The 15,452-nt window shown below is 44.3% G+C and overlaps 1 protein-coding gene across 2 annotated transcripts in view; it reads right to left on the bottom strand.

The window, feature by feature from the left end:
* Positions 1 to 2,254: 2,254 nt before the first annotated feature.
* Positions 2,255 to 15,452, bottom strand: part of LOC110530781 (signal peptide peptidase-like 2B) — a 29,524-nt gene continuing 16,326 nt past the window's right edge. Inside the window, exons 9-15 of one of the 2 annotated variants that reach the window (XR_005052974.1) lie at positions 12,137 to 12,218; positions 9,771 to 9,845; positions 8,427 to 8,489; positions 8,191 to 8,290; positions 6,713 to 6,790; positions 4,629 to 4,879; positions 2,255 to 3,792 (exon numbers count right to left, since the gene is read on the bottom strand). Coding sequence is in view for 1 of the 2 variants with exons in the window: in XM_036986531.1 (XP_036842426.1) it covers positions 3,640 to 3,792; positions 4,719 to 4,879; positions 6,713 to 6,790; positions 8,191 to 8,290; positions 8,427 to 8,489; positions 9,771 to 9,845; positions 12,137 to 12,218 (712 nt within the window). In the remaining variant the exon portion in view is untranslated. The remainder of the gene's footprint in view (positions 3,793 to 4,628; positions 4,880 to 6,712; positions 6,791 to 8,190; positions 8,291 to 8,426; positions 8,490 to 9,770; positions 9,846 to 12,136; positions 12,219 to 15,452) is intronic. The other variant, XM_036986531.1, reaches the window with a different exon arrangement.

Here is a 15,452-nt window from a genome sequence, read left to right as displayed (position 1 = left end):
TTTTGTATTTTGTACGTATGTATTGTATATCGTGGTGTGGTTTTCATATAAGCCTACATCTGCACACTGTTTTTTATTTCATTCGTTTTTTTGTATTTATCTCTTGTTTTCTTTGGTGCAAATTATTATTTTTGACTGGCCTTTTATTGTCCCCAGCACAAGGTGCACCCCTGTAATGATCATGCTGTTTAATCAACATATTGATATGCCACACCTGTCGGGTGGATGGATTATCTTGGCAAAGGAGAAATGCTCACTAACAGGGATGTAAACAAATTTTGTGCACAACTTTTTTTTGAGAAATAAGCATTTTGTGTATGAAATATTTCGGGTTTCTTTTATTTCAACTAATGAAACACGGGACCAACATTTTAAATATAGCGTTTTTATATATATTTTTGTTTATAGGTGCCGGTACTGTTTATATTTAGGTGCTGGAACTCAACAATACTTTTAACCTAATTTTCTATCAGAGGTTCAGGAACTGTTTATATTTAGGTGCTGGAACTCAACAATACTTTTAACCTAATTTTCTATCAGAGGTTCAGGAACTGTTTATATTTAGGTGCTGGAACTCAACAATACTTTTAACCTAATTTTCTATCAGAGGTTCAGGAACTGTTTATATTGAGGTGCAGGAACTGTTTATATTGAGGTGCAGGAACTGAAACAGTAGAAACATCTGAGGTGCCGATATTCAGTTCCGGAGAGCTCCTGCACAAATATTTAGCAAATGTATTAAGTAAAAAAAAAAAAGAAAGTTACTGGAGATTTGAGACAATTGATTATAAGCTCAGCAAAAAAAAAGGAAACGTACCTTTTTCAGGACCCTGTCTTTCAAAGATAATTCGTAAAACATCCAAATAACTTCACAGATCTTTATTGTAAAGGGTTTAAACACTGTTTCCCATGCTTGTTCAATGAACAATAAACAATGAATGAACACGCACCTGTGGAACGGTTGTTAAGACACTAACAGCTTGCAGACGGTAGGCAATTAAGGTCACAGTTATGAAAACTTAGGACACTAAAAAGGCATCTCTACTAATTCTGAAAAACACCAAAAGAAAGATGGCCAGGGTCCCTGCTCATCTGCATGAACATACCTTAGGCATGCTGCGAGGCATGAGGACTGCAGGTGTGGCCAGGGAAATAAATTGCAATGTCCGTACTGTGAGACGCCTAAGATAGCGCTACAGGGAGACAGGACGGACAACTGATCGTCCTCGCAGTGGCAGACCACGTGTAACAACACCTGCACAGGATCGGTACATCCGAACATCACACCTGCGGGACAAGTACAGGATGGCAACAACAACTGCCGAGTTACACCAGGAACGCACAATCCCTCCCATCAGTGCTCAGACTGTCCGCAATAGGCTGAGAGAAGCTGGACTGAGGGCTTGTAGGCCTGTCGTAAGGAAGGTCCTCACCAGACCACACCGGCAAAAACGTCACTGGACCAGACAGGTCTGGCAAAAAGTGCTCTTCACTGACGAGTCGCGGTTTTGTCTCACCAGGGGTGATGGTCAGATTCACGTTTATCGTCAAAGAAATGAGCGTTACACCGAGGCCTGTACTCTGGAGCGAGATCGATTTGGAGGTGGAGGGTCCGTCATGGTCTGGGGCGGTGTGTCACAGCATCATCGGACTGAGCTTGTTGTCATTGCAGGGAATCTCAACGCTGTGCATTACAGGGAAGACATCCTCCTCCCTCGACATCCTCCTCCCTCATGTGGTACCCTTCCTGCAGGTTCATCCTGACATGACCTTCCAGCATGACAATGCCACCAGACATACTACTTGTTCTGTGCGTGATTTCCTGCAAGACAGGAATGTCCGTGTTCTGCCATGGCCAGCGAAGAGCCCGGATCTCATTCCCATTGAGCACGTTTGGGAACTGTTGGATCGGAGGGTGAGTGCTAGGGCCATGCCCCCCAGACATGTCCGGGAACTTGCAGGTGCCTTGGTGGAAAAGTGGGGTAACATTTCACAGCAAGAACTGGCAAATCTGGTGCAGTCCTTGAGGAGATGCACTGCAGTACTTAATTCTGTTGGTGGCCACACCAGATACAGACTGTTACTTTTGATTTTGACCCCCCCCCCCCTTGTTCAGGGACACATTATTAAATTTCTATTAGTCACATGTCTGTGGAAGTTGTTCAGTTTGTCTCCGTTGTTGAATCTTGTTAAATGGTCATACAAATATTTAGACATGTTAAGTTTTCTGAAAATGAACACAGTTGACAGTGAGGACGTTTTTTTTGTTGTTGCTGAGTTTATTATCATGAGACAACCTCCCCCCTCCCCCCAAACAACATAAAGTATCACTTATCAGTTTAAGAAACATAATAAACTAACACATGAATACAGAACTCTGTCTTCATAAAGCACTATGCACAGAGACATTCCAATTGTAACCATGGACACCAGTAAGGCCAAAACCCATTAAGACAATATGAATTATATAACCAAAATCGGTCGCTCTACATTAGGTCTCCTTATAACCCATGTGTTCACATGGTAGCTACATACCAGTAAGTAGTTAGTGTAATTGATTAGTTACAACTTTAAAAACTGTTAAACATGTTTAAGTACTATTTGAACCTAGCTGCCTACAATGTAATTACACCTATATACTACTGTATGTATCTACCACATAAATACATGGGTTTTACACCTAATGGAAAATGGGACCACAAAATCTACTAGAGAAACGGTGTGGACAACATTAACTGTTGCACCCTTAGTATTATATAAAGACAGTGTGTAAGCTACTATATAAACCACACACTATTGTTGACAGCCTGGTTTAAACCAAACCCATAGCATGCAAAAACAATAAAAGGTCAGATTTAAACCATTGGAGAAGGTTTCCCGGGCACGGATTAAGCCTTATCCAGGATTTATATCAATTTACAAGGAGATTCTCCATTAAGCTTGCTTTTTTTTAGTTCACTAGGAAACCGGCCCTTTGACCCCCTAAATCGATAATCATTCTATACCGTTTAGGTCGTTGAGAATCCATGATAGCACCACATGATATAGGGTATGTACGGTAGATACTTCCTCTGTCATAAACAGAGAGACAGGCCGTAGTGTGGTTCTTCTTCTTCCAGGTGCTTAATAAAGGAGATTGGGAAAAATTGGGAACAAGCTAACCGACAGAGCTTCTGGTGGTAGGACTGCAACACATTGACCTTCTAGTTGTGGAGATTGTTGACTGCTATTTTGCATAGGACTGGTGGGATAAATGACGAACTGGAGGACAGGAGAGTTTGGAGACGAAACGTCTATTTTATGTGACGGGATGATAAAACTCATGAGAGGGGCGTTAAGTCAGCGTAGGTCGCAGCCGGGGCTGTGTATGTTGTGCTCTTTGACCTGGGTCTACAGCGCATCATCCAGGACTCTCAGCCAGTGCTGATCCCTGCTGACCCCAAGGTGTTTCACACGGTGAAGAACTGCCACTGTAGGTTGAGTGCCCTCCCTCTCTCCCGTCTGTCTTTTTCTTACCCTTTTTCACACCAACTGCACTGAAATGTTTATCATTTGTTTAAGAACTTATAGTGTTCCATTGAGATCCTATGTGTCAAAAATAAAATGAAATGAATAAGAAATTGGCATCCTAGAAGTCCTTTACTCTGATTTGCTGGTCTCTTTCTCTGGAAGGGGAGTGTCCTCACTCTGATTGGTTGCATCAGGACCTTGTGGCTCAGGATTGGTGAGGGGGTCATCTGTGGGTGGTCCTGGGGTTTGCATACAGTTGATTGGTTGCAGAACTATGGGAGGCTGAGAGGGATATACAGAGTGGAGACATCAGACCACTGTGGAGCAAGTCTGGGAGACAGACTATTGCCAACAATAGTCACACAGATAAGATTGTTTAAGCAGGATGCCAACAAAATATACAGCCATTCCTCTCAACAAGTGGATCAATCGGCTTGATGGTTTTTCTACCATGAGGTTGTTGTCCTTCACTAGAATCACCACTGACTGGAGGAGTGTGTTAGCCAGCCTGGAAGACCGTTAGCAGAGGTATGGCTGTACATTGAGCTTGAAAACACCTCAGATAAAACTGGTGCCCTGGGTTGGCCTTACAGCACAAACATATTTGGGGACCAGGCTACTTCAGACACACAGAGGGGAAAAACAGTCTCAGGAAGGAAAGTTGCTTCAGAGCACCTCGTTTCACACCACATTCAAACCCAGTAGCTTATAGAAGCATCTTCACACTTTGCAGTTCAGAGAAAATGGGTGAGAGACAGTTCAGAACACTCCCCTTGTCATCACCAGATACAATTTATGTTGTCAATGTGTGAATTCATCACGACTCTACCTACCAATAGTGTTTAATGACCCTAGAAGTATCTATTCTAACACCACAGGACAATCTATTAAGACAATATGACACTTATCTAGGAGCAGAGGAATACAATGGGAGAATCCAGGCGGGTGGCAGACACAGACCCTGGAGCCCTCAGCAGCAAAGCAGAGAACCCACAGTAAAATGACAGTAGAGAACAGGAAGGGGCGGAGCAGAGCAGGGGGGACAGCAAACAGAAACAGCATGTTGGAACGAAGAAGCGGATTATATCTAGTTTGTTTTCGGGGTTACGGTACTCAACTTTAAATTCTAGGTTTACTTTGTGGTACAAAACACTAGAAATGTTTCTTTCCGTAGAAGAAGAAGGCACTCAAATCAAACTGGTAATCACCACAAATCCACTTCCTGTCCAGAATAATGGCAGCTCTTTGCGCCACAGCGCCACCGCCAGGCTGGAGAGGAGGGTGCAAGGCACCAGGTATAACAGGGCCGGTTGACCCATCTGCATCAGGGCCAGAGCTACGAAGGTGATGAGCAGCCCGATACCATAACCTTCATGAGGGAGAGACAGGAGGGAGAGGAGAGTGGGTGGAGGGGGAGGGACGGAGGGAGAGGAGGGTGGGTGGAGAGGGAGGGAGAGGAGAGTGGGTGGAGGGGGCGGGAGGGAGAGGAGAGTGGGTGGAGGGGGAGGGAGGGAGAGGAGAGTGGGTGGAGCGGTAGAGAGGGAGAGGAGAGTGGGTGGAGGGGGAGGGAGGGAGGGAGAGGAGAGTGGGTGGAGGGGGCGGGAGGGAGGGAGAGGAGAGTGGGTGGAGGGGGAGGGAGGGAGGGAGAGGAGAGTGGGGGGAGGGAGGGGAGAGGAGAGTGGGTGGAGCGGTAGAGAGGGAGAGGAGAGTGGGTGGAGGGGGAGGGAGGGAGGGAGGGAGGGAGAGGAGAGTGGGTGGAGGGGAGGGAGGGAGGGAGAGGAGTGTGGGTGGGTGGAGGGGGAGGGAGGGAGAGGAGAGTGGGTGGAGGGGGAGAGAGAGGAGGGAGAGGAGAGTGGGTGGAGGGGAAGAGGAGAGTGGGTGGAGGGGGGAGAGGGGGAGAGAGAGGAGAGTGGGTGGAGGGGGAGGGAGAGGAGAGTGGGTGGAGGGGGAGGGAGAGGAGAGTGGGTGGAGGGGGAGAGGAGAGTGGGTGGGGGTGGAGGGGGAGAGGAGAGTGGGTGGAGGGGGAGAGAGAGGAGAGTGGGTGGAGGGGGAGAGGGGGAGAGAGAGGAGAGTGGGTGGAGGGGGAGAGAGAGGAGAGTGGGTGGAGGGGGAGAGGGGGAGAGAGAGGAGAGTGGGTGGAGGGGGAGAGAGAGGAGAGTGGGTGGAGGGGGAGAGGGGGAGAGAGAGGAGAGTGGGTGGAGGGGGAGAGAGAGGAGAGTGGGTGGAGGGGGAGAGAGAGGCGAGTGGGTGGAGGGGGAGAGGGGGAGAGAGAGGAGAGTGGGTGGAGGGGGAGAGGGGGAGAGAGAGGAGAGTGGGTGGAGGGGGAGAGAGAGGAGAGTGGGTGGAGGGGGAGAGAGAGGAGAGTGGGTGGAGGGGGAGAGAGGAGAGTGGGTGGAGGGGGAGAGAGGAGAGTGGGTGGAGGGGGAGAGGGGGAGAGAGAGGAGAGTGGGTGGAGGGGGAGAGGGGGAGAGAGAGGAGAGTGGGTGGAGGGGGAGAGAGAGGAGAGTGGGTGGAGGGGGAGAGAGAGGAGAGTGGGTGGAGGGGGAGAGGGGGAGAGAGAGGAGAGTGGGTGGAGGGGGAGAGAGAGGAGAGTGGGTGGAGGGGGAGAGAGAGGCGAGTGGGTGGAGGGGGAGAGAGAGGAGAGTGGGTGGAGGGGGAGAGGGGGAGAGAGAGGAGAGTGGGTGGAGGGGGAGAGAGGAGAGTGGGTGGAGGGGGAGAGGGGGAGAGAGAGGAGAGTGGGTGGAGGGGGAGAGGGGGAGAGAGAGGAGAGTGGGTGGAGGGGGAGAGGGGGAGAGAGAGGAGAGTGGGTGGAGGGGGAGAGAGGAGAGTGGGTGGAGGGGGAGAGGGGGAGAGAGAGGAGAGTGGGTGGAGGGGGAGAGGGGGAGAGAGAGGAGAGTGGGTGGAGGGGGAGAGGGGGAGAGAGAGGAGAGTGGGTGGAGGGGGAGAGGGGGAGAGAGAGGAGAGTGGGTGGAGGGGGAGAGGGGGAGAGAGAGGAGAGTGGGTGGAGGGGGAGAGGGGGAGAGAGAGGAGAGTGGGTGGAGGGGGAGAGGGGGAGAGAGAGGAGAGTGGGTGGAGGGGGAGGGAGAATGAAGCAGGTTTGTTACTGCTTGTTTGGAACAAATAGTAGTTGTTATAAAAGACTCTACACACAAATGGCGTTTTTGACTATCAAAAAGACAATGGAAATGTGTGTCGGTCTTACCGATAGTGCAGGCCAGGAAATAGAACCGTGAGGACTGCATTAGGATGTCAAACCTGTGACAGTAGGCTATCAGCAGACCTGAGAAAGAAAGAACATGGTCAGCTCAACAGGGACGAGTACAGATATCTCGCCACAGAAAGATACGATAACAAGAGTTAGATATTATACGATAACACGAGTTAGATATTATACGATAACAAGAGTTAGATATTATACGATAACAAGAGTTAGATATTATACGATAACAAGAGTTAGATATTGTACGATAACAAGAGTTAGATATTGTACGATAACAGGAGCAGAGTACAGTACAGTAGGAGACTACAGGAGTATAGTACAGTAGTAAAATACAGTACAGTAGTAGACTATAGTACAGTAGTAGACTACAGTACAGAAGTAGACTATAGTACAGTAGTAGAGTACAGTAGTATACTACAGTACAGTAGTAGACTATAGTACAGTAGTAGAGTACAGTAGTATACTACAGTACAGTAGTAGACTAGAGTACAGTAGTAGAGTACAGTAGTAGACTATAGTACAGTAGTAGAGTACAGTAGTAGACTACAGTACAGTAGTAAAATACAGTACAGTTGTAGACTATAGTACAGTAGTAGAGTACAGTACAGTAGTAGACTAGAGTACAGTAGTAGAGTAAAAGTGGTAGACTATAGTACAGTAGTAGACTAGAGTACAGTAGTAGAGTACAGTAGTAGAGTATAGTACAGTTGTAGAATACAGTACAGTAGTAGACTATAGTACAGTTGTAGACTAGTACAGTAGTAGAGTACAGTAGTAGACTATAGTACAGTAGTAGACTAGTACAGTAGTAGACTATAGTACAGTAATATAGTAGAGTAGTAGACTATATTACAGTTGTAGACTATAGTTCAGTAGTAGACTATAGTACAGTAGTAAAATACAGTATAGTAGTAGACTATAGTACAGTAGTGGACTATAGTACAGTAGTAGACTATAGTACAGTTGTAGACTAGTACAGTAGTAGAGTACAGTAGTAGACTATAGTACAGTAGTAGACTAGTACAGTACTAGACTATAGTACAGTAGTAGACTATAGTACAGTAGTATAGTACAGTAGTAGACTATAGTACAGTAATATAGTAGAGTAGTAGACTATAGTACAGTTGTAGACTATAGTACAGTAGTAGAGTACAGTAGTAGACTATAGTACAGTAATTTGGTAGAGTAGTAGACTATAGTACAGTTGTAGACTAGTACAGTAGTAGACTATAGTACAGTAGTAGACTATAGTACAGTAGTATAGTAGAGTAGTAGACTATAGTACAGTAGTAGACTATAGTACAGTTGTAGACTAGTACAGTAGTAGAGTACAGTAGTAGACTATAGTACAGTAGTAGACTAGTACAGTAGTAGACTAGTACAGTAGTAGACTATAGTACAGTAGTAGACTATAGTACAGTAGTAAAATACAGTATAGTAGTATAGTAGAGTAGTATTACCTGGGACTAAGATGTCTCCAAATCCAAGCAGAGAAAAGGGCCTGTCACACAGAGCCAGAGGGGAGGAGTTGAGGCGGGGTACTTTGAGCACCATAGGAAGCTGGAGGAAGGCCAGCAAGGACAGGAAGCATCCTTTATTAGTTACATTATCACAGCCTTCTAGTGTTACATCACTTCAAGAGAACAAACAACTGTCATAACGAGACCAAATCAAATCAAATCGATGCCTACTGTACCTTTTCATGTGTGGAGGAGTCAGAGGGCCCAGCCGCCACCTCCACCATGATACTATGACCACTCTGAGGAGACAAACACAGGACAACAACATGGTAGTGGGCTTAAAGCAGGGTTTCCCAAACTTGGTCCCGGGGCCCCCACTAGGTGCACGTGCCGTTTTTTGCCCTAGCACTACACAGCCGATTCAAATAAACAAAGCTTGATGATGAGTTGGTTATTTGAATCAGCTATGTAGTACTAGGGCAAAAAAAAAACTGCATGTTCACCCAAGGGGGGGCCCCAGGACTGAGTTTGGGAAACACTGATAATGTAGTCCATTTATCTAGCCAGTTAGTTAGTTATTGCTTCATGTATAGCACATACAGTGCGTTCAGAAAGTATTCACACCCTTTTGTAATGGCAAGCTTAATTAACAAGATCAGGAGTAAAAATGTGCTTGTGTGCAATAATAGTGTTTAACATGATTTTTTGAATGACTAACTAATCTCTGTACTCCACACATACAATTATCTGTAAGGTCCCTCAGTCGAGCAGTGATTTCAAAGACATATTCAAGCACAATGACCAGGGAGGTTTTCCAATACCTCGCAAAGAAGGGCACCTGTTGGTAGATGGCTAAAAATAAATTGACATTGAATATCCCTTCGAGCATGGTGAAGTTATTAATCACCTATACAACCCAGTCACGACAAAGATAAAGGCATCCTTCCTAACTCAGTTGCCAAAGAGGAAGGAAACCGCTCAGGGATTTCATCATAAGGCCAATGGTGACTTTAAATCAGTTTCAGAGTTTATTGGCTGTGATATGAGAAAACTGAGGATGGATCAACAACATTGTAGTTACTCCACAATACTAACCTAAATGACAGAGTGAAAAGAAGGAATACTTTCTGAAGGCACTGTTTAGCACCGCCTGTATAGCACCGCCTGTTTAGCACCGCCTGTTTAGCACCGCCTGTATAGCACCGCCTGTATAGCACCGCCTGTTTAGCACCGCCTGTATAGCACCGCCTGTATAGCACCGCCTGTATAGCACCGCCTGTATAGCACCGCCTGTTTAGCACCGCCTGTTTAGCACCGCCTGTATAGCACCGCCTGTATAGCACCGCCTGTATAGCACCGCCTGTATAGCACCGCCTGTTTAGCACCGCCTGTATAGCACCGCCTGTATAGCACCGCCTGTATAGCACCGCCTAAGTCTTATCTTTTTTCACTCATTCAGATCAGCTTTTTGCCAATAATTGGTGAAAATATCAGAAATTTGTCCTGTAACAAAAAGCGCTTTAGGATTAAATAGGTATCAATATTTCCTATTCAAAAGGAGAGGCCCCACTGTGACGTACCTTGGTGAAGAGAGGAGTAATAAAAACAAAGAAAACATCGTAGACAAACAGGGTCACCAGCAGCATGGTGCAGGCCTGGAGCAGAACACATGGAAGAACAAGAAGACATGAATACGACTCCTCCAGCTTATGGATGTTGTTCAACGAGGTTAGGATACAGAGGTCATAGGGGGTCGGGGAAAAAAAACTCTTGGTCATTAAACACGCACATGCATGATCATCAGTACAACTCCTGGCCCTAAGTAGTTAATGTGGTCGGTAACACTTTAAAATGACAGACAAATCCACTGACCTTGAATGGGATAGTCCAGTTCTAGTGATTCTACTTTTATTATAGAATCATTTAGTTAGTGCTTGCAATTTGTCCTATTTCACACATGTACTAATAGTGTGTACTAATACGCATGTGTGAATTGGAAATGTTTTTGTTGTGTTTGTAATATCACAACTTGGAGAGTGGGGTCACAGCCAGGAACTGCCATTATCAATGGAGATCCAGGAGCAATTAGGGATAAGTGCCTTGCTCAAGGGCACATAAAGATTTTTTTCGACCTTGTCGGCTCTGGGATTCGACCAAGCGAGATTTTGGTTGCCGGCCCACCGCTCGGCTACCTTCCGCCCTGTTACGCTATGATCCATCTACGTGTATCGATTGAATTACAGTTGAAGTCGGAAGTTTACATACACCAAGTTGACTGTGCCTTTAAACAGCTTGGAAAATTCCAGAAAATGATGTTATGGCATTAGAAGCTTCTGATAGGCTAATTGACATCCTTTGAGTCAATTGGAGGTGTACCTATGGATGTATTTCAAGGCCTACCTTCAAGGCCTAAACTTAGTTCCTTTTCGCTTGACATCATGGGAAAATCAAAAGAAATCAGACAAGACCTCAGAAAAGACCATCCACAAGTCTGGTTCATCCTTGGGAGCAATTTCCAAATGCCTAAAGGTACCACGTTCCTCTGTACAAACAATAGTACGCAAGTATAAACACCATGGGACCACGCAGCCGTCATACCGCTCAGGAAGGAGATGCATCCTAGATCCTAGAGATGAACGTACTTTGGTGCAAAAAGTGAAAATCAATTCCAGAACAGCAGCAAAGGACCTTGTGAAAATGCTGGAGGAAACAGGTACAAAAGTATCTATATCCACAGTAAAACAAGTTTTATATTGACATAACCTGAAAGGCCGCTCAGGAAGGAAGAAGCCACTGCTCCAAAACCGCCATAAAAAAGCCAGACTACGGTTTGCAACTGCACATGGGGACAAAGATCGTACTTTTTGGAGAAATGTCCTCTGGTCTGATGAAACAAAAATAGAACTGCTTGGCCATAATGACCATCGTTATGTTTGGAGGAAAAAGGGGGAGGCTTGCAAGCGGAAGAACACCATCCCAACTGTGAATCACGGGAGTGGCAGCATCATGTTGTGGGGTGCTTTGCTGCAGGAGGGACTGGTGCACTTCACAAAATAGATGGCATCATGAGGTAGGAAAATTATGTGGATATATTGAAGCAACATCTCAAGACATCAGTCAGGAAGTTAAAGCTTGGTCACAAATGGGTCTTCCAAATGGACAATGACCCCAAGCATACTTCCAAAGTTGTGGCAAAATGGCTTAAGGACAACAAAGTCAAGGTATTGGAGTGGCCATCACAAAGCCCTGACCTCAATCCTATAGAAAATGTGTGAGCAGAACTGAAAAAGTGTGTGCGAGCAAGGAGGCTTATAAACCTGGCTCAGTGACACCAGCTCTGTCAGGAGGAATGGGCCAAAATTCACCCAACTTATTGAGGGAAGTTTGTGGAAGGCTACTAGAAACGTTTGACCCAAGTTAAACAATTTAAAGGCAATGCTTCCAAATACTAATTGAGTGTATGTAAACTTCTGACCCACTGAGAATGTGATAAAAGAAATCATTCTCTCTACTATTATTCTGACATTTCACATTCTTAAAATAAAGTTGTGATCCTGACTGACCTAAGACAGGGAATTTTTACTAAGATTTGTGAAAAACTGAGTTAGCATATGTATTTGGCTAAGGTGTATGTAAACTTTAGACTTCAACTGTACATATAGAATCATACTGACTATACAATTATAGGATCTCTATACTGGTGGGCTCCCGCACTGCATCTCAGTGCTAGAGGCGTCATTACCGACACCCTGATTCGAATCCAGGCTCTATCACAACCGGCCGGGCCTTGGGAGTCCCATATAGAGGTGCACAATTGGCCCAGCGTCGTCCGGGTTTGGCAGGTGTAGGCTGTCATTGTACATAAGAATTTGTTTTTAACTGACTTGCCTAGTTAAATAAAATACAAATGAGGTGAATAGGCCTGGCATTAAAACGGTGTATGCACCTTAAACGTGGGCAGTCTGATAGTCTTGAGCATGTAGAGACAGAAGGCTATGCCCAGGGCGTCTTGTAACACCCACGCCCACCTAGGAGAGGACACAGCAGATGGCAGGAACAACAGTTAGCCAGCACAAACAAAACACCTCAAGTAGCAATGCAAATATGACAGTACAGCTATATGGACACTCAGTCACTGTGGTACTTTTTAATGGTGAGTTTACAAAACATAGATTTGAAACTTGTATCTCATTATGTTGAAATAAGTATAGCCAGTTGTAACTGTAATGGCTTAGCAGATAATAAGAAAAGACGATCAGTATTTACCTGACTAAAAGAGAAGGAATTTATCTATTGTTTACAGGAAACTCATTCAGCAATGTTAGATGAAGCTGTGTGGAAAAAGGACTGAGGGGTGAAATATATTCTCCCAATGGGCAAAGACATTTAAAAAGGGGTGATATTAATTAACAGTAATTTTGATCTGAATGTGCAAATTGTCCAAACAGATCCTCAAGGTAGATGGATGATTTTAAAATAGGTTATTTCACCATAAACAGACATGGCTCATTAACCTATACAGTCCGAATAATGATGATCCACACTTCTTTGAAAACATATATATTCTGTTAAAGGTCCCCAAAGCCCACACATCCCTGGGTCCCTTGTCTTTTCAGTTCGCTGCAGCTAGCGACTGGAACGAGCTGCAACTAACACATCTCTTCATTCAAAGGCTCAATCATGGACACTCTTACTGACAGTTGTGGCTGTTTTCTGTGATGTATTGTTGTCTCTACCTTCTTGCCCTTTGTGTTGTTGTCTGTGCCCAATAATGTTTGTACCCTGTTTTATGCTGCTACCATGTTGTGATGCTACCACGTTGTTGTCATGTGGTTTTGCTACCATGCTGTGTGGTCATGTGTTTCTGCTTTGCTATGTTGTTGTCCTAGGTCTGTCTTTATGTAGTGTTGTCTCTCTCGTCATGATGTGTGTTTTGTCCTATATATATATATATTTTATTACATTTGTTTGTATTTTTAATCCCCCGTCCCCCGCAGGAGGCCTTTTGCCTTTTGGTAGGCCGTCATTGTAAATAAGAATTGGTTCTTAACTGACTTGCCTAGTTAAATAAAAGGTTAAATAAAATAAAAAATAAAACATAAAATAAATGATTATGGTGGGAGATTATAATATAGTTTTAAATATCTCTATGGACCGTAAAGGAAATCACACTATAACCTATCAACCTCATGCACTTAAGGAAATCACGAATGTCATGGATATATTAGAACTAGTGGATATATGGAGGTTTAATATCCTGACCTAGTGAGATATACATGGAGGTTTAATACCCTGACCTAGTGAGATATACATGGAGGTTTAATATCCTGACCTAGTGAGATATACATGGAGGTTTAATACCCTGACCTAGTGAGATATACATGGAGGTTTAATACCCTGACCTAGTGAGATATACATGGAGGTTTAATACCCTGACCTAGTGAGATATACATGGAGGTTTAATACCCTGACCTAGTGAGATATACATGGAGGAGGTTTAATATCCTGACCTAGTGAGATATACATGGAGGTTTAATACCCTGACCTAGTGAGATATACATGGAGGTTTAATACCCTGACCTAGTGAGATATACATGGAGGAGGTTTAGTAACCTGACCTAGTGAGATATACATGGAGGAGGTTTAATATCCTGACCTAGTGAGATATACATGGAGGAGGTTTAATATCCTGACCTAGTGAGATATACATGGAGGAGGTTTAATATCCTGACCTAGTGAGATATACATGGAGGTTTAATATCCTGACCTAGTGAGATATACATGGAGGTTTAATACCCTGACCTAGTGAGATATACATGGAGGTTTAATACCCTGACCTAGTGAGATATACATGGAGGAGGTTTAATATCCTGACCTAGTGAGATATACATGGAGGTTTAATACCCTGACCTAGTGAGATATACATGGAGGTTTAATACCCTGACCTAGTGAGATATACATGGAGGAGGTTTAGTAACCTGACCTAGTGAGATATACATGGAGGAGGTTTAATATCCTGACCTAGTGAGATATACATGGAGGAGGTTTAATATCCTGACCTAGTGAGATATACATGGAGGAGGTTTAATATCCTGACCTAGAGAGATATACATGGAGGAGGTTTAATATCCTGACCTAGTGAGATATACATGGAGGAGGTTTAATATCCTGACCTAGTGAGATATACATGGAGGAGGTTTAATATCCTGACCTAGTGAGATATACATGGGGAGGTTTAATATCCTGACCTAGTGAGATATACATGGAGGTTTAATATCCTGACCTAGTGAGATATACATGGAGGAGGTTTAATATCCTGACCTAGAGAGATATACATGGAGGAGGTTTAATATCCTGACCTAGTGAGATATACATGGAGGAGGTTTAATATCCTGACCTAGTGAGATATACATGGAGGAGGTTTAATATCCTGACCTAGTGAGATATACATGGAGGAGGTTTAATACCCTGACCTAGTGAGATATACATGGAGGAGGTTTAATATCCTGACCTAGTGAGATATACATGGAGGAGGTTTAATATCCTGACCTAGTGAGATATACATGGGGAGGTTTAATATCCTGACCTAGTGAGATATACATGGAGGTTTAATACCCTGACCTAGTGAGATATACATGGAGGAGGTTTAATATCCTGACCTAGTGAAATATACATGGAGGTTTAATACCCTGACCTAGTGAGATATACATGGAGGAGGTTTAATATCCTGACCTAGTGAGATATACATGGAGGAGGTTTAATATCCTGACCTAGTGAGATATACATGGAGGAGGTTTAATATCCTGACCTAGTGAGATATACATGGAGGAGGTTTAATACCCTGACCTAGTGAGATATACATGGAGGAGGTTTAATATCCTGACCTAGTGAGATATACATGGAGGAGGTTTAATATCCTGACCTAGTGAGATATACATGGAGGAGGTTTAATATCCTGACCTAGTGAGATATACATGGAGGAGGTTTAATATCCTGACCTAGTGAGATATACATGGAGGAGGTTTAATATCCTGACCTAGTGAGATATACATGGAGGAGGTTTAATATCCTGACCTAGTGAGATATACATGGAGGAGGTTTAATATCCTGACCTAGTGAGATATACATGGAGGAGGTTTAATATCCTGACCTAGTGAGATATACATGGAGGAGGTTTAATATCCTGACCTAGTGAGATATACATGGAGGAGGTTTAATATCCTGACCTAGTGAGATATACATGGCGGAGGTTTAATATCCTG

The sequence above is a fragment of the Oncorhynchus mykiss genome, chromosome 8, assembly GCF_013265735.2.
Source record: "Oncorhynchus mykiss isolate Arlee chromosome 8, USDA_OmykA_1.1, whole genome shotgun sequence".
NCBI classification, from domain to species: Eukaryota; Metazoa; Chordata; class Actinopteri; order Salmoniformes; family Salmonidae; genus Oncorhynchus; species Oncorhynchus mykiss.
The sequence above is the reverse complement of the archived record's forward strand: the minus strand, read 5'-3'. Positions and strand labels throughout refer to the sequence as shown.